We start from the raw sequence: 27,550 nt of genomic DNA, 5'->3' as shown, positions 1-27,550 counted from the left end.
AGGTGGGAGAAATGATGATTGGGGGTATAGTGAGTGGAAAGGGAGTAATATATGTAGATAAAGGAGCAGGGCCACACACCCAAAGTCAGGGTTTCCCAAGTAGTACCACCCTAGAACCAAATGGTCAATAAGGGAGATCTCACGGGACAAAGATCCAAGGGTAACATCCAAAAGAAATCAAGGGGACAAGAGCACAAACTAAGCCCACTCTTTCTGCCAAATCCCCCCATCAATCCATACTTAGAAGTATCCATGATAAGTAAACCCAATACTCAATTACCAAATGACAAGTCACAAGACATACCTTTAAATTTGGGAGGCCCACTTTCAAACATACGATCAATACAGGAGGGTGAGGGACCACATGACTAGCTCAGGTGGCAGAGAAATGGCACAACGAGCTAGTAGGAGGTTGTAAGGGGCTTCTGGCTGCCAACTAAGGTTCATCATGGAGAAAAATTTCTCCTAGGGAGATCACCCACCAAGTGATGGGTAACAAAACCGTAGGTCTCGATCATCTCACTCAAGGTCATTCTTGGAGAGCGAATTAGCTTCTTTGAAGCATTGAGCTTTTATTGTGTCTCTCCTTGAATGGGCTTTGTGAAATCACTTCGTACCTAGTCATCGACATATCCATTCCAAGTGATTTCCTTCCTACAAGGACTCCTCCCATCAGTGAAAGCTCGTAAAGAGCAGGGGACAATGACTAAGGTGATAGTGGGTCTTTGTCTCATTATTGTCACTTTGTCTAGTAGTTGTCCCATAGGTACCCCTCCTAGGGCCCTGTTACCGCTCAATTTAGCAGGGATCCTAGGAGAGGTTCCTAAGGGACTACTACTAGATCAAGTGGCAACAAGGGCCAAGGACCCATTGTCACCTCAATCAATGTACTCTACTTTTGACAAACTTCCACCAATGGGAGGAGACCCAGTATAAGGAGATTACAAGAAAGGATAAGTGAATGATAGGGTGCATAGTGATCTCTAAAGCCCATTCACAAGAGAGGCTCAAATAATAGGGCTCGCTTGCTTTATAAGCAAGGTGAGGGGCTCTCTAAGAAAGACTCAAGGGATGCTTAGATCTAGGTAATGATAGATCAATTTGATTGTGATGCCTAGACCAAGGCCTCCAAAGAAGAAGGGAATGCTCTCTATTGCAGTTCTTGTAAGATGATTTGTCATATAAAGAATGGGACCACAAAGAGACCAAGGATACCCAAACAAGACCTAGGGTTTAGGGTGTAATCTTCAACCAAGAATCTAGGTCAAGCAAGGGGGAAGAAGGGATCAATAATAGATGAACTTCCTTCGAGTTTTCAAGCACAATAGATCCCTTAGAATGTTGCTAACCTAGAAAGAACAAGAACCAAACGATTTTGGAGCTAGGGCTTGGTGTTTCTTGCAAACCGACCGTGGGATTGACTTCAATTTTGGAGGGCATGTACGAGACACCCCAGCGTAGTTCCTCACCAACATGCTGAGCAAGATGATGCCTCTAATGAAGTTCGTGGATGCCTTAGGTAGGTTGTCTAGGGTTAGGTCAGAAATTTGAGGAAAAGATAAAAAATTTAGGGTGATCACCAAGGATTGAGACCAGTTCCTAGCCAATTGTGGAGAATGGAGTCAAAGTGAATTGGATTTAAGGATTTTTTCCCTGTCAAGGAGTCCTATGGCATGGCTATCTGCTCATTGCTATAGTGGAGGCCCATGGCTCTCAACGTTCCCCTACAAGTGCCATTAAGACACTCTTGAGGGCTTGGACCCCATACAGGGAGACCAAACCCCAAGATGAAGACCCTCCTGTAATCTTGTATAAGATCCAATGTGTCTCCTCACCTTCCAGCACAAAAATTCATTAGTGTCATTGAGTAAATGAGCTTACAAATCACGGAACCAAGTGAACACTTCATAGTAGCATGCCCTTCCAAAATGGGCTTTAGAATGTACAGGTGTTCTCAGGTGCAAGAAGGAGGTTAATCAAAGACCCTATTAAGTGGTTTCATCCTCTAAGGGAGTGACAAGTCCATGGTACATCCCTCAAATGGCAGGTGGCATGTGATATAAAGATAAAATGGATTGGGGGCATTAAGGGAGGCTCCAAGCCACATGCCACAGTACAAGGGTAGCAATAATGAGAGAAGCCCACACATGGGTGTATAGATGGAGGGAGCAATCATGGTACATGAGTTACCCCAGCCTTTGTTTTTCCACCCTTCTTCATATGCTTTTTGTCTTTTATTGATTTTTCTTTTATAACTACTCGGGGCTCCAGGGAATGAGAACATTATGTGTAAGATATAGTAGTGATTACCCCCTTAAGGTTGGGCAGTTCATCGCCCACCATGGTTTCGAACAATCATGGGTTCCTTAATGATGCAGGGGGCTCATATAGGGGCCCTAGGAACCAAGGCGATGGCCATAATGATAGGGGATAGAGCTCATGTTGGCTTTTACCCATGTGATAAATTTGTATGTCTCGGCCATTTTTTTGCATTTTATGGTACACTTCTTATTGAGATTAACCAAATTATGCTTTTTACTTTCTTTTTAGCTGCATCAACCTCTGGAGCATCCTTCCAAACTCGACTCAAAGTGTGGACAAGGGGAGGGGGAAGCTAACTCCCTGCGGGACCAATAGAAAAATGTGGGCCCGGATGGGAAATATGTGGAAAGGGGCTATAATGAGCGGAGGGGAGTGACGTATATGGTGTTGAAAAGCGGGACCACGCAGCCAAAATTGGGGTTTCCCATGTAGTGTCATTTCTAAAGCTAATAGCCAATAGAGGAGATCCCACAAGACTAGGATACAAGACTAACCACCAAATTGGACAGGAGGACAAGACTACAGACCAAGCCCATTCTTTCCGTTGAATCCCCCCACTAATCCATGTCCAGATGTGTCCATGGTGGAGATGGTGGCACATCGAGCTATCTAGGGGCTGCAAAGGGGCTGCTAGCTGCCGGCTGAAGACAATATAGGAGAAAATTTTCTCCTATGGGTGTCACCCACTGGTGGTGAGTAACAGGCCCTACTAGATTGTGTGGTAACACATCTCCCATGTGCTTACCACTTAGCACCTTGACTGGACCTTGCCGAGGTCATTAATCCAGGCAGTCACAGGGCCAATAAAAGCAATCCAATCGTGTCTATGCACTATCTTTGCCCTGATAGAAGTTACGCCATGTGAACCAACCTCCATAATCAAAATCCTTCTTATGCTAATTAGGATCAAATCACTGTAAAGTAGCCCTACAACAAGACCAGGCATGTTTTTCCATATCAGAAGCAATGCTTCTAGAAGCCACCATCCCTATCCCCAGACCACCTAACCATATTAAAATCCCATCACATGTGAGTGAGTCACCATTCTGATGCAGGACGGGCTTGCTGGCTTTTGCTCTGTTTATGCTAGTTCAGACAGGTGATCACCTTCTACCATTGATGTTCGGTTTTGAATGAAATACATGCATATCATCTAGCAATGCAGGAAAACTTTAGAAAGAATCAAGATTTATTTTCATCATATAAAGTGAATAGTGTTGGAGCAAATACAAAAAAGACACTTTTGTCATCTAGCCATAGTGAATTTTCCTATTCTTACCATGACAGATTGATGGAAAATTTTCTTTATTTCATGGCCAACCATGATACCAACGATGCATGCTTCATAATCAAAGATATACATTTTCTAAAACAGGGCTTTGTCATACTAGGAATATGTAGAACAAATATCAAGAAAATAACAGTAATCCACTCTTCTGGAAAGCTTACTCCATGAGCTAAACTGTTGCCAAACCATTGAATAGCTTCAATTTTAAAATCGGGTACAAAGAATACTGTGGACCGAAAAAATATTAGCAAGATTGATGCTTCAGAAAGATAAGATAATTATATTGACGTCCAACAAATAACCACAAAGTAGGTCGATGGGACTGCTGAGCAATGATGTCAATACAAGCAGGAATACCAAAAGGTTTCCTGTATAAAGAACAAGAAAAGCAACTACTCTTAAATCAGAGGAGGAAACAGAAAGGCATTTAGAACAAAGGCAGTGTTTTAGCCATGAGATAGATGCCTGTTATTTCCTACAAATTCAGGTGAGATGCAGTCAACTATATTCATTCTCAAGTAGGAAATAAAACATGTCCCAGAGGTAGTATTTTTCAACTTCAGCTGGAGTTCTATCGATAATACTATGATAATTATGATGAAGAAAATACCTGGAGCATTTAACAAGAAAAAGGATCATTACTCACCAGCACTACTAAGGGCTCTGATGTTGCAACTGCCTCAGTTCCATCTGTCTCATAGATGTCGCGAATGCCCTTGCTATCACAGATATATACAATCACACTTTTGTCAAGCCTGAAACCACAACAAACTTTTAGAGTCAGAAAATTTCTTATACCAACATTTTGTTGAAAAATTGTATTATTCAAATCAAATCATAGGCCATTGTGTGTTTCCTAAGCATAAATAATTGTACTGTGGACAAGATATGCCACAGATAAGGATTCAGATACAGATAAGACGGTTTTTAGAATACTTTGGATACAATATATCCCGATATAGCGTAATAAAAACGCATATAAATATATTATAATATATATAACATGTAAAGAATATAATATTATAATAAAAGTACGCTGTTGTTAATCAAGGTTGTCATTGATGACAATATGGCATTGTCGAGATGGCAAATATTCTTGTGATCTAAAACCCTAATCCTAAGACTATCAAATCCTAACCCTAGCATTACTAAACTCCAAAGGTGTGAAACCTTAATCCTATGTAAAACCCAAGGTAAAACCTGAGCATATTTGTTTTCGGACATATAGCTTATCCTCTATCATCAGCCCGGACCTGCAGCATTTGAAACCTGTGGCCTCTATTGAGTCAAACTTGTGGATCAGACCTGTGCTAGTTGTATGAGCAGAATCGTAGCAGTTTGAATCTAAGACTAAATATCGTAGACCTGTGACTTTGACAAAATCAGTTTTGAGGACAGTGTTTTGAGATCTTTTGAAGACAGACTATTGAGCTGCCTTGTGATACCCTTGGAGCAGAGTCACGACACAAAAGAGCAGTTTTGAAAAAGGATACTTTGGATTAGAATAAAAACAATCTTAGATGAGGACTGAAGAACAGTTGTTGTGAAAAAGTTTTTTTTTTAATTGAAGACCCTTTCAAGCTATTCTTGAAAGACCATATCGAAGACAATTTAAAAATACCTTGTTGGAGCATTGTTCACTTGTTGGAAGACTTATTAGCAGTTTATTAGAAACCTTTTTGAAGATCACCAGTTGAAGTGTTTGGGAGCAGATCTACCACTTGACCTTGGAAGAGTATCTTGGAAGATTTGAAACCTTGCTAGTATTGAAACCTTGTTCATTTGTGAAGATAGTTTGGTGAATTGTCTTGAAGAACATTAAAGACCATGATGCATCACTGATGACATCATGAGGTGACTTGGAGAATTTGCTTGGGTATGATGAAGAGCAATTGTGACACCTTCTAAGAGATCAAGGTTGTCATTGATGACATAGTGTGAAGACTGCAGTGAAGCTGAGCATTGACAGGGCTCGGTGAAGAAGATTTTGGGAGCCGTGAGATACTATCAAACACATCTAGACGAAGTACGAGAGTGGGTTGGAGCCCAGAGGGTTGGTGCCCAGAGGTTGGAGCCTCGAACAACAAGGTCGGTGCCTTGGAGAATAGGGTTGGAGCCCTAGAGGATCGAAGTCCTCAAGAATCTAGGTTGGTGCCTGAAGAAGATAAAGGATTGGAGTCCTTGGGGTCGGTGCCCCAAAACTGACAGGGTTGGTGCCTTGAAGGATAGGGTTGGAGCCCTAGAGGATCGGAGTCCTCAAGAATGCCTAAAGCAGATATAGGATTGGAGTCCTTGGGGTCGGTGCCTCAGAATTGACAAGGTCGGTGCCTTGGAAAGTCCAAGTTGGTGCTTGGCAACAGGTTGGAGCCTGGAAGATTGAAGATCGGTGTCTTCATCTAGGGTTGGAGCCCTATATAAATTGTACTTGATTCATTGTAAAGATTATATTAATAAAAGCATTTATTCTTATTGTTCATTTTGTGTTCTAAATATAAGTGATCTAACTGGTAAAAATAACAATTGAAAAGAAACACTGATTCACCCCCCCTTAGTATTTCCAACAGTTGTGCAATTACACAATATATAGTATACATTAGTAGTTGTGTGCTTCCTACAGTGTAGAAAGTGATGGATTTTAGATCAAATGAAAGCTTAGCTGAGAAAATGTCTGCCCAAACTGTTGGTGGGAAATAATACATGATACAGATATGGCAGATCTTTAAAAAACTTTAGATACAATAAATCTAGATATGGCATATATAAGAATACATATGTATATATATTATAGTGTATATTATATGTAAATAATAATAATATATTAAAAATACATTGTACATGATCCGAATGGAAAGTCGCATCCACCCATGGTATCTGCCCATGGCATTGTAACTCAAAAGGCTATAAAATTTGGGTCTCATTTCGCAAAAAGATAGATTTGTCAGCCACAATGTAGCTATAGCTATTTCTCATTACTCTAATAAAGAATTTGTTTATGTGTTTTCTTTTCTTCTGTCTGGGTGTTTCAGTTTCTCAAATCTTGCCCCCCCCCAAGATCCGGATTAGTGGTATCAGAGCCAAGTTGGTCCAACAGCCCCAAGACCAAGCCATCGCTTTAAGGTTCTATTTATTATTTAGATGACAGATTGAATTTGAGGGTTAAGCCTTTTATTTTTTTCCAGATCAGACGCCATACGAACTTGGTGAAATCATCAGCGAGGGCCAAATGGTTCGTGACTATCGAATCCCTCATGAAATCCTCAGCGAAGGATCGAACCCTGTGGTTGTGGTAGCCATTAAAGGGATTGCAGGCAGCTCCAAGGTGGAAGAATGGAATGACAGGATGCTTCACACTAGAGACGTGGTGGAGGAACTCCGAATTGAAAAGGACATCACTCTTTCTACGCCTTTGAAGAACGGAAAGAGCAGTGACATAAAATGGGTGTCTATCTATCTTTTTGACTTGCTGCAAGGGTAATAATAATATATTGATGTTTCACCAAAGAAGGAAGTGCAGACTCGATATAATAAAAATGACCCTTTTAGGACAAACAACTCTAACTGGTTTTCTTGAGGCTAGTTCTTATGGTAGTTTTTCACGACATCGACAAGTCCCTTCATCTACTAAATGAAATGACTACATTGAAAATATCTGCAAAATCACTTGTATCATTCCAATATGAAGTCGCTTCAAAGTCTGGAAGGACTAATGTCGCATTGAGTAGACAAGCAACATCTCCACCATCGCATAGATCTCATTGCATCTGATTAAGACCTCCATGGAAATCAACTTTAATGCATCCATTGCTTTCAATGGGAGGACCTGCTATGGGTTTTACAATCCTCCATTCACAAGGCTATGCACAGTCCATATAATCTTTTGTGGACTCCCTCTTTTGGGCATTGAAGTCCATTAGTTCTCAAACCCTAGTAGTGGTATATATAAACACCGCAACAGAGGCTATGAGTTCGATTAATCGCAAGGTCATGGTAATTTCCAAAATATCCAACCAAAAGATTGTCCCTTCGATGGTATTGTCTGTAGGCTTTCAGTCTTACTACATCAAGCTACAGAGAATCGAAGTTGGCGGCATCCACCTGCCAATCGACAAGAGGAAGTTGTAGATTGACTTGAGAGGCAGTGGTGGCACCAATATGAGCACTGTGGCTCCCTACACACAACTTGTAGCACCCATCTATAACTCCCTCATGGGAATCTTTACCAACTTGATGAGGAAAAAGGATCTCTCATGCATTGCCTTGATGGTTCCTTTCAGTGCATGTTACCAAAGGGAACCGTTAGGCAACCGAAAGGAACCATCAAGGCAATGCATGAGACATCCTTTTTCGGTGCATGTTAGCCTCTCGTTTTGGGCCCAATGGTTACCAAACAAGCAATGTGGTGTCCACTTGTGTGGGGCTTGGCGTGCCAAAGATCGACCTTGTGTTGCAAGGTGATGTTACCATTTGGGTGGATTTTGGAGCTAACGCCATGGTGTCCATTAACGATAAGGTTTTGTGTCTTGGTTTCCTTGATGCAAGCAAGGTTCCAGTGACGTCGATTATGATTGGGGCATACCAAATGAAAGATAATCTCCACAAATCAGATCTGGCCAACTCCACACTTAGCTTCTTATCCTCTCTGCTCTTCACACAAACAACGTGTTCCAAATTCAATTTCACAACAACTAGAATGAAGGAAGCAATGGAGAAGGCTGAAGAAAAATTAACACAGGCCATAACTGCCTTTGCAAACCTTCTTTTTACACCCGCACTTGCACAGGCCTTCCTATATCTTTTATGTACGTTCAAATAAGAGATTATCCCATTCTTTGCGGGCATCATGCTATCAGCATCAGAGGCATATTCATCTTCCTCTCTCATTCTCATTGTTAGGGGTTCCGATGATGATAGGTACAACCTCATGCCCAAATGGAGATGCAGGATCATGCTCATCACCCGCATATGCTCTCACTATATTTTATTCTGCTTCAAGTACCATTGGGTGCAGCATTATCGGTAGCTTGCTTTAAGGAAAGTTACACCAATAGTAGTGTCAAACCATGAGCTTTTTCCAAGTATTGTTTCCCTAGAGTGTCATGATCAAATTACACCTTTGTTCATCTTCCTTGAAAATTCTCATCCAATATTGCACTTCCTCAAGCTGCAAATTCAAATATAGTAATTGATCCAACTGTTCAAACCTTGATGCAAAACTTCTTCTAGGGTTTTACCCCAATTATTTCTTGTTGCAAGCTTTGTCATTGTTGTCCTGTAATTATGCATTACTTCTTCCAAGTTCCCTTGTGCTTCTTCCACTAAAGCCTCTTCAAGCGAGCTTCTTGCTCCTTGCACATCTTTAACTCGTTGATAGCTTGCATAACGTTACCTCAAAATACATCAAAGTATCCTCTCAACTTTGTCAATCTAAATTTTGTTCAAGGAATTTGTTTGCTCATAATTTCATTCAAATACTTTCACAACATCCCATTCAAAAGGCCTTCATACACAATCAACATCTGAACTTTAATTCCAACCTCTGTTGTTCTGACTGCATCACCAAAGAGCATTGAGGTTCATCACCAAAGAGTGAACATGCTCTTTTCACACTCTGACATTCTCCAAAGAACGAAGTTGAGCTCAAATACCACTTGACGAGGACAGACCAGGTTACCCCAACTGCCAATAACCCAGGATACTTCACAAACACCCACAACTCTGTCTTCAATTCCAATTCTGAAATTTTCAGGAATTAATTAAAATATGCAGTCAAAAGAGAAATATGGATTTTGATTTGGTGAATTCTAAGAGAGGGCTTTCTCACACCTTCATATCTTTGTTCTCACCTCATCCAACTCCCATGGGATTCATGTTGAAGAATCTAGGGCAAAGTCTTTTTACTTTTCTTATGAGCTTATACTTCTTCTTCTTATTATTAGTGCTTATGTGTGTAATTCATCAAACTGCTACCAAAACAAAATAACAAGAACACAAAGTTTGGCTCTCTGCTAAGACAAAACCTCTCCACTCTTGAGAGGAAAACTCTTTGTAAGTTTTCTCTTATTGAAGCTTCTTATTTGAACAACTGCCAAACCCTAGACCCTTGACTAGGACATCCTCCAAGCATAAGTCAAATCCTTCCTCTTTCTACACTATAACTTCCGGCACATGGAACTCCGTCTTCCGGCACTTGGCTGATTGGCACTTCGTCTTTCCTTTGTTGTTTGTCTAAGTTAGGAAACCCTAGAATATTGAGGCTTCTTTACTTTATTATAGATAGTCTTCTTCGCTTTCCTTTGGATCCCTTGTAGACCTAGATACATATCTCGAATGAGGCTATTCATACTGCTATCAAATTTGCAAAGTTTACCTACTGCACGTGTGAACAGAAACCCTAAAACAGTGTCCTTTTCGTCGCCCTTTCCTTCTTCTTTGCTAGTTGGGGAGACCTTATTATCCTTGTTTCTTAGCCCAAAATCAAGATACTTGTTACTGTTGTAATAACCATAGGGATCCTCCTTTAACTTCACACGTGTGGTTGCAGAAACCCTAGAACACGTCTATTTTTCTTCATTGTTCTTTCTCCTTGTTTGTTGCCCTTGTAAACCCCTTAACTTAGCTTACTTCGTCCTCCTTATTACTGCCTTATACCCTCGCTAATTTCAGAGATAATTCGTTGTCCTTTTGAGGAGTGGACAACCTCTATAAATAGAGGTATGTCCCTCCTCTTTAAGCCGACATGATTGTCCATTAGGCCGACTTACAGTTTCCACTATAATTCAACTTTTATTCATCATTTTGTTGCTTGGAGACTTCGTTGATGCTAGGAGAGGATTTGACTATGCTTGGAGGTCTTCTCATGACCTTGTATGATGCAATGTTTTTAAAATCAGAACTGGTGACCAGACCGGTCCACCTAATGAACCGGTTTACCGACCCAAACCGGTCTAATCAGGACTGTTTTGGTCTAAACGAACCGGTTTTAGAAAAATACATTAAATAATTAATTTTTAATGAAACAAAACTATTTTTAAGATTTAAAACCATGATTCCAAGCCAATAGAGACAAAATATGCAAAGTTTGCTTATTTATATACCATGTAAAGGTGAATATATCAAAATGGCACTGAGTGCAATACATATCATAAACAAAATAGCAAAATACATAAGCGATGAGGCTCGAAATGGCCTATAAAGTCCAAAAACAATGTCGCAAGCTATGAGGCCATTAGCCTACTACAAGTCTACAGTGTACACATGATCAATCATCAAGTTCATCACCACTTCTAGCCACAAGATCATCATCAGGAGCTACATAGACATCATCTGGTTCAAAGTCTAAGGATGCCTCAGCCTGATTTGCAACCTCAATATCAATGCCACCAATAACAATAGAAGTGGACCTAATGGAAGCACAAGTTTGTCAACCTACATGACTAGTGCCTTCCATTGGTTCTTTGCCTTTCCTTGATGTCGCTACTGATCCTGGTTCTGATGCCGCCACATAATCTGCTTCATCCCTCGCTAAAGCCATGTCGATATCAAAATCAGCCTCAAACACGGGATCTTCAGTCTCCTCCCCCCATTCTGATGTTCGATCAATATCTTCCAACATAATGGGATCTAGATCAGGTGTTTTGCTCATCATTTGGTTCCTCCTCAATCGAAGGTTGTATTGCACAAAAACAAGATCATTTAACCGTTTTTGTTCTAAACAGTTTCTCTTCTTCGTGTGTATGCGCTCAAAAGCAGACCAATTGCACTCACAACCTGAAGCACTGCAAGTTTGACTGAGGACTCTAATTGCAAACCTTTGCAATTGAGGACACTGGCCACCAAATGACTCCCACCAATGTGCTGCAAAGAAAAAGACATTAATTAGTAACTTAGTTTATAATTTGAATTGTAAAGAACGTAAACAATTTTAACTTGAAAAGAAAAACAAATTGGAAATTGGAATTGCTTACCTGGTTGGTCCACATCTCTTGCCATCTTTGCCAAGTTTTTGCCAAAGGTACCACCTGCCATAGTGAAAATAGTAAGTTGTCTATGTATTTCCAACTGGTCTGCATGGGTAGGGACCATGCGCTCCAAGCAATCAATCAATCCAGCTCTGACCTCCCCATCATGCAGATCTCCTAGCCGATTTTTATAATGATACTTTGGGTTCAAAAAATACCCAGCTGCATGTATAGGATGATGGAGTTGATTGTTCCATTTGTTATCAATGATCTCCCATATACGGCCATATTTAGCTAACCTATCCTTGTAAGTTGCTCGTATCTGCTCCTTTGCCTGATCCATAGCCTCATAAATGTAGCCCATGGCCAATTTTTCCCCATCCACCATCCTTAGCACCTTAACAGGGGGCTCGGTAATTTTCACAAGCTCTATAGACCTTTTCCAAAAATAATTGTCTAACACTTTCTTTTTGGTGACTTTTCCATCTTGTCTACGAGCCCACCGAGATTCAGACCATTCTTTAGAGGAAAACATTTTCTGCAAGTTTTTATGTTGACCATTGTAATCAATGAATGAATTGAAATGATTTACAATGAGCAATGAAGCTCGATAAATAGTACAATAGTATTTACAGAAACAGCGAGTTTCTACTAAGAAAATAGAAACAGCAAGTTTCTACTAAGAAAGTAGAAATAGCAAGTTTATACTAAGAAACTGCTAAATAAGATCACAGATGAGCATTAAACACTAAAATAGCATTATTCTAATACCCTCCCTTAATGCTCAATCTATTTACAACACCTATAGACCCTCTAAATTTTACAAACTTATCAGGACCAAGGGCCTTAGTGAAGATGTCTGTTGGCTGCTCCGTGGTGGGAACATACAGCAACTGAATGGATCCGTCTTCAACAAGCTGTCGAATGTAGTGACAATGGGTTTCCACATGCTTTGTTTTTTCATGGAAGACTGGATTCTTGGTGAGTTTGAGCACTCCCTGATTATCACAGAACAAGGGAGTAGGACCTGCCTGGGAAACATGCATATCTGCAAGCATACGTCGAAGCCAAACTGCCTCACAAGATGCCTTAACTGCTCCTTGATATTCTGCTTTTGTCGAGGAGAGAGCCACTGCCTGCTGCTTCTTACTAGTCCAGGTGACAGTGCCGGATCCCAAGACTAAACACATACCCAGCTGTAGATTTACAGTCATCAACCAAACCAGCCCAGTCGGAATTTGTGTAACCAGAGTGTAGGATCTAAACTTCGAGTGTACAGAAGACCATAATCAAGAGTGCCACTTACATAACGCAGCACACGCTTTGCTGCTATCCAATGATCAACCTTAGGAGCTAACATGAATCGTGAAATGTAGCTCACTGCAAAACTAGTATCAGGTCTAGTGGCAGTGAGGTAGATGAGGCTACCCACTAATTGCCTAAATAAAGTTTCATCCACAAGTGGCGAGGATGACTGAGCTGAAAGTTTGAGCCATGGTTCCATAGGAGTCGTGGCAGGTTTGCAATCCTGCATTCTGAACTTGTCCACAAGATTTCTGGCATACTTGGACTGAGAGAGAAAGATATTGTGTTCAGTCTGGCAGAATTCAACCCCCAAACAGTAATGAAGGAGTCCCAAATCTGTCATATCAAAAGTGTTGCACAAATCCTGTTTGATCCCATGGATCAAATGTGTTCAATTGCCAGTAATTATAAGATCATCCACATAGACAACCATAAACAAAATATCATCACCAGTATGTTTGATATACAGGTTTGATATCAGATGGACTCCGCTGAAAGCCATGATCTGTTAGGTACTTATCAATTCTCATGTACCAAGCCCGAGGGGCTTGTTTCAGACCATAGAGTGCTTTGACTAATCTACAGACTTTCTGTTCTTGATCGGCAACCTTGAATCCTAGAGGCTGCGTCATGTAGACTTCTTCCTGTAAGTCACCATTCAAAAAGGTACTCTTTACATCCATCTGATGGACTTTCCAATTGAACTGAGTTGCTAAGGCAAGGACAAGCCATATGGTACTCATCTTGGTTGTAGGAGCAAACATCTACTCATAGTCTATGCCTTCCTTCTGTGAGAACCCGCGAGAAACAAGGCGAGCCTTATACTTGTCTAGGGTTCCATCAACTTTGTATTTTACTTTATACACCCATTTGCAGCTAATGGGCTTCTTCCCTGCAGGAAGATCAGAAAGGATTCCATAGCCTTTTCCCACTCAGGTGTACCCTTAGCCTCTAAATAGGTTTGAGGCTCAAAAACACTATGTAAGTTAGCCATAAGAGCAAAATTTACTGTAGGCTATTGTTTGCTCTTATTTCTGGAAGTTCTACCTTCAAGAAGTTCATTATCCCGGAGATCACCAATAGTTTTAGCCCACCATTTAGGCCAGAAAGTAGAAGAACCAATATCTGGAGTAGGTGGAGGAGCCTCAGGAACAACAGGAGCAGCGAGAGGAGGATTATTTTCCAGAGGGAATTCAGTTAGTGCATCATCAAATATTGATGTTGCATCATCCCTCCCATCAGGTGGACCTAACGGAAGAAGAACACTGGGAGGTTGATCCTTAGAATACTGCTCAGAACGAGGGGACTGAAAGAACCCTCTGTCTTCATCAAATACTACGTCCCGACTGAAGATAAGACAATCAGTGTCTAAATCTATCAGCCTATAGGCCTTGTGGTGATCATTGTACCCTGTCATCATGAGTTTCTGGCTTTTGGAATCCAACTTAGAGCACTTAGTAGCTGGAATCCAAACATATGCAACCGAGCCAAACACTTTGAGGTGACTGATCTTAGGCTTACGGCCAGACCAAACCTCTTCTGGAGTCTTCCCCTTAACAGCCTGAGTAGGTGATCGGTTAAGAAGATAGACAGCAATAAACATTGCTTCAGCCCAAAATTTGTTCGGAACACTCCTGTGTTGTAACATGGAACGAGCCATTTCAATAACCGTATGGTTGCAACGTTCGACAACGTTGTTCTCCTGAAGAGTGTAGGGTGTAGTTAACTAGCGTTTTTGCCATGGGTATCATAGAAGTTGGAGAAAGCATAAGAACAAAAAGACCCCCCCCCCACCCCCCGGTTATTTGTCCTAAGAGTTATGATATTACAGCCAGATTCTTTTTCAACTAAGGACTTAAACTTCTAAAGGATACTAAATACATCATATTTATGTTTAAGAAAGTACACCCACATCTTTCTACTGAAATCATCTACAATAAGCAAAAAATATTTGCAACCAATAACTGAAGATGTATTCTTAGGACCACAAATATCAGCATGAATTAATTGGAGTACCTTAGATGCGCGCCAAGATTCTCCATCCTTGAATGAAGACTGATGTTGCTTATGAGCTTGACAGGCGCCGCACACTCCCAACTACTGAGTCTGAATATCAGGTAACCCTGACACAAGTCCCTCCCGAGATAGCTGAGAGAGATACTGAATGTTGAGATGCCCATATCTCTAATGCCACAGAGTGCTGATGGGAGAAACACGAGCTGCTAGAGCCACTTCCAGAGAATCACTAGTGTCAAGAAGCCTGTATAGACCATGATCCTCTAGGCCAACAACAACCGTAAGACGAGTTTCCCTGTCAATAATGGAACACTTGTGCGCACTGAACACTACATCAAGCTGAGGAGAGTTCCTCATAATATGATTGATAGACAACAGATTAATTTCCATACCAGGAACATAGTACACATTCAGGAAGATGAGTGTGCGCCCATCAGACTGTATCTGAATTGTACCTCTGCCAACCACTGTGTACTCTTCACCTCCGCCGAATACCACAGAATCACTGAAAGATGAGAAGTCAATAAACCAATCACGCCTGTGAGAGAAATGACGTGATGCACCAGAGTCAATGTACCAGGCAAAAGACGGGACATGATCTGAGGACCTCTTAGCCATAAAGGCGTAAAAGGCAAATTCCTTCTGCTCGGAATGTTCTGCAACATTCGCTTGCTGATGAGACCCTCCCTGCTTCTTCTGTTCAGAAGCAATTCTCTGTCGGCAATCTTTCTTCATGTGGCCGAACTTGTGACAGTAATTACAATGCACATTTTTCTTCTTAGCAGGATCAGAAGGTTGAGAAGAACCTTTTTGCTGAAAGAACTGAGAGGATTGATATGTGGTAGCAAAAGCAATTTTTGAAGAGGTTGATGAAGCACCACTACCAAACTGTTGTTTCCAACAATCCTGCTGCATGAGTTTGGTGCATAATTCCGAACACTTCAGATCAACATTAGTGGAGGTAATGTTGAGTGTTTCTATGAAGTGCTCATAAGGTTTTGGTAGACTTTTCAGAGTGATGACTACCATATCTTCTTCCTCCATGGTCCGACCAATGGCTTCAAGTTGATCTCGAATGTCTTTAATCTTGTTAAGATGTTCCTGTAAAGACATACGTTCGTCCATCATTATGGAGAACAACTGATTCTTTAGAAAGAAAGCTCTGCTCTTGTCAAATGTTTCATGCAATTCCTTCAAATGTTGCCAAATTTCAGCAGTTGTCTTGCCAGAAGGAATTTGTGGTAATTGATCATCAGTCACAGAAAGTTTAAGAAGCATAACAGCCTCTCGATTTCGATCAGCAAACTTATCTTGATCTGTACCAGATGTACCAAGACTGAGCTCTTTGCCCAAAACGAGCTGGTCAAGACGCCTATATTCAAAAATGGTCAACAATCTCTGTTTCCAGATGTTATAATTGGTGCCATTAAAGTATTGACTGCCTTCCAACATCAGATTGGTTAGCGAAGCCATCTGCACGTTTCCCGAGACACAGAAAACAACAAAGGAGTCCGGCACAGATTTTAATGCAGATGTCGGCTAATCCGAAAAAAATCTGACAAGTGCTGGTGCCCAGGGAGAAAATTGGAGGATATTTGTGTGCCCAGAAACTAACGTGTATGCAAAAAATCTATGTTTTCTTGAAGAATCAAAAACATATACTGAGAAATTGATACGGGCAGGTTACCAGCAATTCGTGGTCTCCACAATGACTTCTCTATGCAAAAGACAAGCTATATAACATACCAGAATTTATGTTGACTGTCCCCAAAAAATATGTGACCCACCAGGATAGTGAATATGGGCCCACGTGCTATTACGTCCAGTTTCAGGATCTCCGGATTAACGAGATTCGGTCCCCTTGAGAACGCTGCCACGACAGGCGACGGCTTGACGCTGAGCACTCGTCGTGTTTTTCACCAACAGCCGATGTTGGGAGGAGAGCGTTTTCCAAAGGCCATTTTCGGGCAGAGCTACGGCATAACAGAAGCAGGCCCGGTGTTTGGCAATGAATCTAGCCTCCGCAAAGAATCCTTTCCCCGTCCAATCTAGCTTCTGCAGAACAGTCGTCCGAAACAGAAACTGGCGAATCTCTCCTGCACAATCAAGTCGGCTCCGACTGGGCTCGTGGCTTCTTGTTTGTCGAGCCTCCGGTGCTTTTGATTTCAAGATGATGGCTTCAGCCGAGGTCGAATACCATTGCTTCGTCAGGAGTCTCGCTTGGGCCACCGACGATAGAAGCTTGCAAGACGCTTTCAGTCCCTTCGGGGAAATTTTGGAGTCGAAGATTATAAGCGACCGGGAAACTGGCAGATCTCAGAGATTCGACTTCGTGACCTTCAGCGACGAACAGTCAATGAAGAAAGCTGGCTCCACACAGGCGACGTCGGGTACATTTATGATGACGAGGAAATCTTCATAGTCGACAGAGATTATCAAATATAAGGGCTTCCAGGTGGCTCCTGCTGAGCTGGAAGCTTTACTTGTGGCTCATCCGTCAATCGCTGACGCAGCAGTCGTTCCTCAAAAGCACGAGGAGACGGGCGAGGTTCTGACTACTGGTGCCACCGCTGTGAAGTGACGATGATGCCCCTGATCTCTGAAAACGAGATCTAGTGCCCCCACTGTAATGGCAGCTTCATGGAACAGATCCAGGATTCGACGTGGCGACAGAGGGCGGCTTCGCCGTTTGCAGATCCGTCACAATTGGTGGCTCTGTCACTCCGGAAGTCTCTAGTCACCACGACTATCAACACTTCAAACAGCGTCCGATCCAATGAGACGGGATGGGAGTAGTTCGAGCCTGGCCAGCACGAAGCACGAGGGCAGTGTATCGAATCTCTCGGATGACACCAGAAACCCTCACGAGACCACCAGAGGGCAACTCAAATAGCGAGAAAGCAAGTACTCAGATGAAACAATGGCATCTGCAATGATGCAGCAAATTCAAACTTCTAGAGAGCAATTTCGAAATGAAGCACGAAATTTTTCAAAAAATGAAAAATTATTTCGAAAAAAATACCCGAGCTCTGATACCATAATCAATGAATGAATTGAATTGATTTACAATGAGCAATGAAGCTCAATAAATAGTACAATAGTATTTACAGAAACAGCAAGTTTTTACTAAGAAAATAGAAACAGCAAGTTTCTACCAAGAAAGTAGAAACAGCAAGTTTCTACTAAGAAACTGCTAAATAAGATCACATATGAGCATTAAACACTAAAATAGCATTATTCTAATACATTGAGACATTGCAACATGAGGAAGTGAGTTGCAAATCTCGTAATTGCAGGCCTAACAAGCTCTTTGCCCCCAGTGTTTTTCCTCATTAAGCTCAATACCCAAGAGTGGTTGTAAATGTATTTTGTAATGCACTTGGCATGCTCTACAGTGTTTTTTACCCACTTCACTTTGCCTATATCATCAAGCATGAGGTCTATGCAATGTGCAACACATGGAGTCCAAAATATGGTCTTATATTTGAACTCAAGCATCTTTCCAGCAAGAACATAGTTTGAGGCATTATCGGTGATGACCTGCACAACATGTTGCTCCCCAACTTCCTAAATAATGTTATCCAAAAGCTCAAATAGAAGGGTTACATCCTTCACCTTATCAGATGCATCAACTGATCTCAAAAACATGGTTCCTTGAGGGCAAGAAACAAGGAAATTAATGATAGTGCAGTTCTTTCCATCGGTCCATCCATTTGACATGATGGAACAACCTGTTTTGAGCCATGAATCTTTAAACTCAACCAAATACTCATCAATGGAAGATATCTCTTTTTGCAAAAGAGCTCCCCTCAAGTCATGCATACTAGGGCCTTTGAAGCCTTTTTCTGCAGCTATAACAGAGTCCCACATAGCTTGGTAATAAGGTGAGCGAGTAGCATTAAATGGGATATCTGAATCATACCACCATCTAGCAGTGTATTGATGAGAAGTTTCTTTGCATTGTTTTTTCCAATGTTGATCCAAAGTGGGTTGAAGACTTGGCTAAGAGGAAGTGGGATTAGAAGAGGCAATGTTGGCAGAAGATGAGAAAAAACTTTGGATGTTTGTTCTCTTTGTTCCTTTTGATGGTTGGCCACAAGAAGGATGAAGATAGTGAAAGGGGTCATTAGTGGAAGGGATAGAAGTTGAGTCTTGAATCTCATAATCATCATACCCACTCTCTTTCATGGCTTCTAATAATTCCCTCTTCCTTGCAATGTCATCTTGGATGGCCTTCTTCCTAGCCTTATCCTCATAAAACTTTTCAAGCTTGGAAATGTATTCTGCCCTAATAGGACCTAACACTACATTTGGTGCACCACATGGCGTTACTTGGTTTCTTATCCCAGCCAAGTGTTGTTTCAATCTAAGAATACCCCCACCTCCAATAAATTTATGGCATAATTTGCATATCATTTTTCCAGCAATTACATCATAATGAGCCCATGCACTCTCCTTTCCTTTTGGAGCCATGTTTGCTTGAAATAATTACAATTTGCAAAGAAATCTGCCATTTAAAAAAAATGCAACTAAGCAACATGGAAAACCAAAGCTAAATTTAGGAAAACAAATGCACATGCAAGCAACAAAATTTGATAGCATAGAGCTAGAGATTTGATAGCATAGATGATAGAAGTGAGAAGTTTATAAATTTATAACACATAAAAAAATTTAATTCATGGACAGCAGTCAAATGAGGAATTTTCAAGTGAAAATCCTTACCTGGAAATGCAAACTAGCTTCCTTAGCCTCCTCTTGAAGATGCCAACTCCACTGACAGCTACAAACTATCTCCAAAATAGCTCCAACTCCAACTCCAAGATGACTACTCCAGCAAAAACTCAACACTCTCCAAGCTCACAAACAAACTCACAAACACTCATAAACACTCCAAATCAGATGTGTGAGACAAATGAGAGGGAGAGGGGCCTCTTAAAGGCTTGGAGAGGGTGTTTTTGGAGGGAAAGCACCCTTAGTTTCCCTCCAAAACCCCTAAACCTCATTGAGAAATGCGTTGAGTGGGGCCTCGGTGGGCATGGCCGGTAACCGGCCGGTTTGCTACAAACTGGCCGGTTCCATCCTAAACCGACCAGTTAAGACCAGTCAGGGAAAATTTTCCGCCAAACAGCCTCTTAAACAAGGTTTTTTCACCGGTTCCAACCAATGGGCCTACCAACCAACTGGTTAGACCGGTAACCGGTTAGCTAGGCCAGTTTTTAAAACTATGGTATGATGACATACATGATGTAACATGCCCTCAAAGGGTCTTATCATAATTACATTTTGACTTTGACTCTCTAGAAGCACTTCAAAATGTGCTTGACCTATTTTCAATGAGCAAGAAACTCATTGACAAATAATACAAAAATAATTTCTCTTTTCTTGAATAAGTACAAATATCAAAATTACATTTATGAAGACCTAACCTAGTTACATTTCCTTCAACACTCCCTCTTAACTAGGGAGATATTCATACAACATTACAAGGTGTTTGGCAATTTTCAATCTTGAAGAATTCACATAAGAGAAACCGGATTTGCAATCCATCTGTTATAGAATCATATTCATCAACATTGTCATAGTGCAAGGCCTTGACTAACAGCTCCATCTCTTTGCAAGACCATGAGTTGCAATGCTGGCGAGACCAATGATTTATAGACACCTTCATCATTGTCTCTCAAGGTACATACCCACCCGAGTGTTCACCAAGTATGACCTTTTAAGACTATTCTTATCTTGGGTTCCCAACCCTCAAAGAATATCTGTCCTCTTGCCTACTATTGTCTTGGATGCCCTACACATCCTCAAAGAGTATCGGATGCGAGATGATTACCTAATCCTCCCATTCTTTCTTCCCAAGTGAAGACAAGAATGTTGTGTCTAACTTGTGTCTACATTTCCATTCATGGTCTTCATCTAGACTTACAATTGTTAGTCCTCGTCTAGTGCATGACCCATGAAATGGAAAACACAATTGTCACTCCTTTGTAATCAGGGGTGATCCAAAAACTTCCTCTTCATCAGGGCCCTGTCAGAGCTCCCTCTTTACTGGGGACTCTTTCCTTCATCAAAAGCTTCTTCTTCGTGGGTCCTTCCGCTGCTTGATCTCCTTCCCTTCTTGATGTCATGAAGTCATTGTTCGAACTTCTTCTAGGTAGGGCACCATCCATCAATCACTTTCCTTCTTGGTTTGTCATGTCATTGCTTCGTGGAAAGTGACAATTAGGTTTTCTTGTCATCTTGGCTACTCCTTTGTCATCTTGTCCATGCTTCGGAATACTCTTCTCATGGATGCTTCATAGTACTTGCTAGGTTACATGCTTTGACCTAGTAGCCCTTCATGACTTCATCCTGATATTGCTTCAACATTTCTTTTTCTTTTATTGGATGGCTTCTTCATCACGATATCTCTGTAGAGTAGAATCTGTTATCTGCACATTTATATCTCCAAGGCCTTCATAGGTGTCAAGGGTCCTTTCTTCTTTTATCAAAGTTGTTCTACCTTCTTTCGAGAGATATCTTTCAAGGCATTTTGTCAGATAGTGATTCTTGGTGGTCATGGTGTTCTTCACATGCTTGATCTCTTTCTTCATTTGCTTCTTCTCAGATAGATAGGTCAACCATCTAATGCTTCTTGTGAGAGCATTCCTAGCTTTCTTTTTGGACATGTCAGCATTTCTTCTTGCTTCTTAGTCAGCAATCTTATGCTCCTTATGTGAGCATATTCTTTCGTTGACCTTCATTGCATCGTGGTACATGCCTTCAAGCGTGTTCTTGGTGAAAGAGATTCTTTAATGCTTGATCATGTTATAGAACTATACCCATGACTCAATAATATACAAATGAAAACATGACTTAAACTTTGATGCATACATACCTCATCTTGATTCTCCTTTGATTATCCTTTGGTGCATTTGATTGACCTTGGTGTGGCCCTTCTTGCTTCATCTTAGCTTGCTTTCATATCATCCCTTTTCTTGAATCCCATGAATGGGATTCCTAATGAGACATCTGCCTTGGTTCATGAACCTTCTTTTCAAGATTCCATCATAGGATCTTAAAGATCCTTGCCTTGCAAATGTTCCCTTTCTTTTGATGAAATAGGTCTTCTGAGATTCTTATCATGATCAATTTTTCTTTCATCATGAATGAGGTACTATACTAGGTATGCTTCTTCTATATGAATATCTTGAGCTATATCTGCCATGCTCCTAAGTTCTAGAAGATATTTCTACTTATGCGTTTTTGTTCTTATCATAAATGCCACATCTACATGAGTGTCTACAACTCTATGTACATCATTCTGCTAGATTCTAGAGGGTGTTTCTAGCAATGCAATTTTAATTTATTCCTACACGCTCTTATTCTACTTGAAACTTTGAAAGAAGTCTAGAAGTAAAGAGTTTGACCTAGTCATAGTAGAGATCCGGAGGATCTTCCTTCTTTTGCTTCTTTCCTTCTTCTTTCATTTCTTGAGTTATGTGAGCTTCTTCCCTCTTCCTTTTGTTATTGTTGTCCTTCTTAAGCTTAGGACAATTCCTTTTGTAGTGTCCATATTCTTGGCATCCAAAACATTGGATTTTGGACATGTCTTTGTTGTTTGTTCTTCGTGGACCAAACTTGCCAAATTTACCCTTTCTTTTGGCCATGGTAGCAAATGCTTGCTCCTTTGATCCCACATCTTCTTTTGCCTTAAGTCTGGTTTCCTCTGTCCTGCATAGAGACCACATTTCACTGAGAGTGGTTGCTTCCTTCTTGGCATAAATGCTAGATGTGAAGTTTCCCCACTCCTCAGGTAGAGCATTGAGTACAACAGTTGTCATCTCTCTATCAGACATGACTTCCCCAAGCTCTTGAAGTTGATCTCTCATTTCAAAGATTTTCATGAAGTAGGGAGCTATTCCTTCCTTTGTTATCTTCATCTTGTACAATTCATTCCTCAAAGATATTACTTCTCCGGTTGTGGATACCGAGAATAGCTCTACTAGCTTATCATAAATTTCTTTCGATGTCTCAAACTTGGAGACATAGGGAATGAGAGAGTCTTTGATTGATTCTATTAGGATCCTTTGAGCTCTTGACTCATCCTTACTGTACTTGGCTAAGGCTTCAGTCTGCTCCTTAGCAAGGATAGTGATATTCCCTTTGACATGCTCTAGGAGTTCATTTCCTTGAGTAGTAGATCAGTCCACTTCTTCCATGCAAGAAAGTTATTGGTACCCTACCAATTTATTGTTTCCTTGCAAAAAGACATTGATGTATATTCTGAAGATTTTGAGATGTAGTGGAATTGCTTCCTCCTTGAAGGCTTGGTGCCTTGTCTTCCCTGGATCTTGATGCTCTTCAAGTTCCCTTCTTCAAGTGGACTTGCTTGATGATGAGATTTGCTTGATGACTTGTAGCTTGATGTAGGTCCTACTCCAATCTTCTCTTCTTTGTAGGTGCCTTTATGTAAGGCTCTTCTTCTAGCTTTGTAGACCTCCTTGATGAATTATCGATTGTAAACCCTTCTTGTCCTTGAAGTGGTTGAGACTACTATGCTTGATGCTTCAACTTTGTAGATGCTTCTTTCAATGAGTGTTCTTGAGTTGCCCTCTCCTTGATGTGTCACCTACGCTTTGATACCATGTTGAAGAATCATAGGTTTTCCATTTTTCTTAGCTGCAATTTTTTTTAATTGGCAGATTTCTTTGCAAATTTCAAATATTTCTAGCCACCATTGCTCCAAAAGCCAAGGGCACTGCATGGGTTGATTGCGATGTGATTGATGGAAAAACAATATGCCAATTTTGCAATAAATCTATTGGAGGTGGGGCTATTCTCAGGTTGAAACAACACTTGGTTGGGATAAGGGGACAAGTACAACCATGTGATGCACTAAAGGAAGTGATAGGTCCTGTTAGGGCAGAATACCTTGCCAAGTTTGAGAAGTTTGAGGAGAATAAGGCTATCCAAGAAGAAATTGCAAGGAAGAAGGAAATTTTACAAGCCATGAAAGAGAGTGGGTATGATGATTTTGAGATTCAAGACTCCTCTTCTATCCCTTCCACCAATGACCCCTTTCACTATGTTCCTCCTGCTCTTGGGTCTTATCATCAAGGCCAACAATCTAAAGAAACAAATAAGATGAACATCCAGAGTTATTTCTCATCCTTTGCCACCACTGCCTCTAATAATCCCACTTCCTCCCAACCAAGTATAACTCAACATCAACCCACTTTGGATGACCACTGGAAAAAGCAATGCAAAGAATCTTTCTTTCAATACATTGCTAGATGGTGTTATGATGCAGATATCCCATTTAATGCTCCCATTTAATGCTACCCACTCACCTTATTACCAAGTTGCGTGGGACTCTATTATAGCTGCAAGAAAGGGCTTCAAAGGCCCTACTATGCATGACTTGAGGGGATCTCTTTTGCAATAAGAGATGTCTTCCATTGATGAGCATTTGGCTGAGTATAGATAGTCATGGCTCAAAATAGGTTGTTCCATCATGTTAGATGGATGGATCAATGGAAAGAACTGCACTATCATTAATTTCCTTGTTTCTTGCCCTCAAGGAACCATGCTTTTGAGATTGATTGATGCATTTGATACGGTGAAGGATGCTAACCTTCTATTTGAGCTTTTGGATGACATTATTCAGCAAGTGGGGGAGCAAAATGTTATGCAGGTCATCACAGACAATGCTTCAAATTATTTTCTTGTTGGAAAGATGTTACACTCCAAATATAAGACCATATTTTGGACTCCATGTGTTGCATATTGCATAGACTATTAGAATAATGCTATTTTAGTGTTTAATGCTCATTTATGTAGATAAGATCGTCTGTGATCTTATTAGCAGTTTCTTATTAGAAACTTGTTGTTTCTATTTTCTTAGTAGAAACTTGTTGTTTCTATAAATACTTTTGTATTATTTATTGAGCTTCATTGCTTATTGTAAATCAATTCAATTCATTCATTAATTATGGTATCAGAGCGCGGGTATTTTTTTCGAAATAATTTTTCACTATTTGAAAAATTTCGTGCTTCATTTCGAAATTGCTCTCTAGGAGTCTGAAGAAAAAAAAAAATTGGTTGATGCGGAGGCAAACTTAGAGCAATTCTTCGTTTTTTTCTTGCTATTTGGTCGTTCTGGCGTCAACCTACAGAAAATCTGGAAAACTTTATTTTTTTTCTGGGTTCAGTCAGCACGTTGCCGAAGTGGATTTGCGGTTCAGTGCGAGGGAAGATGGGAATCTGGTGACGTCCGAGGTGTGCATGGGCATCTTGAATACGCTCACTTGGAGGTATTTCTCGCAGGGTGAAGCTCTCAGATATCTGCAGCATTGAAACCTGCAAGCAAGCACAAGCGCCACTCGCTGGCCACGCCACGGGCATGCGCTGACACGAGAACCACCCTCTCCCTCGTGGTCCACCATTGCAGGTTCCCAACGAATAGCATCACGTCGTTGCTGCTGTTCTTTGCAGAATCATGTTTTCGTGTCATCAGAATTCACTCTCCGGCTGGGAGTCAACGTGGCAGCGGAAGTCGGGATTCTGGCAGGTCCCGCATTCGACTCCTGTGAGGACTTCAACACCTTGCGGCTACGGTTCGATTCTCTGGAGCCGGCAGGTCCAGGTCCAGGTCCGGAGGGTTGACGAAACCATCGACGTCGTTGTATAGAGTCCAATTGCTGCGACGGCTGATCCATCCCTCGTGCGTAGGTTTTGCCAAAGTAAACCCACGGAAGACGTCGGAATTTTAATTCCCGGCTATTTTTGTTTTCGGGGATTCAACGGTGGACGCAGGCAACATCAACTATCTCGTGACATTAGCTAAGAGCAACTTTCCTCCCTACGGAAGGGATTTCATCGATCATAAGCCCACCAGAAGGTTTTCCAAAGGGTTAATTTCTGTGGCAGCGAGGGTGACTGGCACTGTGTGGGCAAAAAAATATCATCTAAGCCAGCGGCTCATCCTCAAGTGCTTACCTGTGGTAGCGGAGAGGTTTTGAAACCCATTTGTGACAGCGGTTTACCTCTGCAAAACTATCTGTGGCAACGCCCTAGTTTGTGGCACGCACTGTGGCAGCATTGGAGATCAGAGGCTAACAGAGGCAGCAGATCCCTTCTGGGGTCACTTTGTGACAGTGGATCCCGACTGAGGGGTTACTGGAGACAGCAGATTCTTTCGGGTGGTCAGCGGAGTCTTGCTGAGGTATTTATTGTGGCAGCGGCACCCTTTTGAGGATCAATTCATCTTTGACTTATTTTTGTATGGCCGCGAAGCAGGCAAAGGCCAGGGTACGCAGGATTCTACATCGCCCAGCAGGGGAGCACTTGTCAGATTTTGTCCGGATCAGTTGGAATCTACATTGAAATTCATGCCAGACTCCTTTGTTGTTTTTTGTGTCTTGGGAAACGTGCAAATGGCCTCGCTAACCAACCTAATGTTTGAAGGCAGTCAGTGCTTTAATGGCACCAATTATAACATCTGCAAAATAGAGAATGTAGACCATTTTTTAATATAGGCGTCTTGACCAGCTTGTTTTGGGAAAAGAACTCAGTCCTGGTACACCTAGTGCAGATGAAGATAAGTTTGATGATCGAAATCGAGAGGTTGTTATGCTTCTCCAACTCTCTGTGACTGATGATCATTTACCACAGATTCCTTCCGGAAAGACAGCTGCTGAAATCTGGCAACATTTGAAGGAATTGCATGAGACATCCGACAAGAGCAGAGCTTTCTTTCTAAAGAATCAGTTGTTCTCCATCATGATGGACGAACGTATGTCTTTACAAGAACATCTTAACAAGATTGAAAACATTTGAGATCAGCTTGAAGCCATTGGTCGGACCATGGAGGAAGAAGATATGGTAGTCATCACTCTGAAAAGTCTACCAAAACCTTATGAACACTTCATAGAAACACTCAACATTACCTTCACTAATGTTGATCTGAAGTTTCCAGAGGTATGCACCAAACTTCTGCAACAGGATCGTTGGAAACATCAGTTTGTTAGTGGTGCTTCATCAGCCTCCTCAGAAAATGCTTTTGTTGCCAAATATCAGTCCTCTCAGTCCTTTCAGCAGAAAGATTCTTCTCAGCTTTCTGATCTTGCTAAGAAGAAAAATGTGTAGTGTAATTACTGTCACAAGTTCGGCCACATGAAGAAAGATCGCCGATAGACGATTGCTACTGAATATAAGAAGCAGGGAGGGTCTCATCAGAAAGCGAATGTTGCAGAACATTCCAAGTAGAAGGAATCTGCCTTTTATGCCTTTATGGCTAAGAGGCCCTCAGATCATGCCCCGCCTTCCGCCTGGTACATTGACTCTAGTGCATCACGTCATTTCTCTCACAGACGTGACTGGTTTACTGACTTCTCATCTTTCGGTGATTCCGTGGTATTCGGCGGAGGTGAGGAGTACACAGTGGTTGGTAGAGCTAGAGTTCAGATCCAGTCTGATGGGCACACACTCATCTTCCTGAATGTGTACTATGTTCCTAGTATGGAAATTGATCTGCTGTCTATCAGCCAGATTATGAGGAACTCTCCTCGGCTCGATGTGGTGTTCAGTGCGCACAAGTGCTCCATTATTGACAGGGAAACTCATCTTACAATTTTTGTTGGCCTAGAGGATCATGGCCTATACAGGCTTCTTGACACTG

The 27,550-nt window shown here is 41.3% G+C and overlaps 1 protein-coding gene across 6 annotated transcripts in view; it reads right to left on the bottom strand.

The window, feature by feature from the left end:
- Positions 1 to 27,550, bottom strand: part of LOC149211846 (carboxyl-terminal-processing peptidase 2, chloroplastic-like) — a 300,395-nt gene that overhangs the window by 78,165 nt on the left and 194,680 nt on the right. For all 6 annotated transcript variants that reach the window (XR_016250727.1, XM_089391605.1, XM_089391606.1 and 3 more), the window contains one exon: positions 4,257 to 4,365. Coding sequence is in view for 5 of the 6 variants with exons in the window: in XM_089391605.1 (XP_089247731.1) it covers positions 4,257 to 4,365 (109 nt within the window). In the remaining variant the exon portion in view is untranslated. The remainder of the gene's footprint in view (positions 1 to 4,256; positions 4,366 to 27,550) is intronic.

Source organism: Pinus tabuliformis, chromosome 1_1 (assembly GCF_031772625.1).
Source record: "Pinus tabuliformis cultivar Carrire ecotype Pingquan chromosome 1_1, CPIR1, whole genome shotgun sequence".
NCBI classification, from domain to species: Eukaryota; Viridiplantae; Streptophyta; class Pinopsida; order Pinales; family Pinaceae; genus Pinus; species Pinus tabuliformis.
The sequence above is the reverse complement of the archived record's forward strand: the minus strand, read 5'-3'. Positions and strand labels throughout refer to the sequence as shown.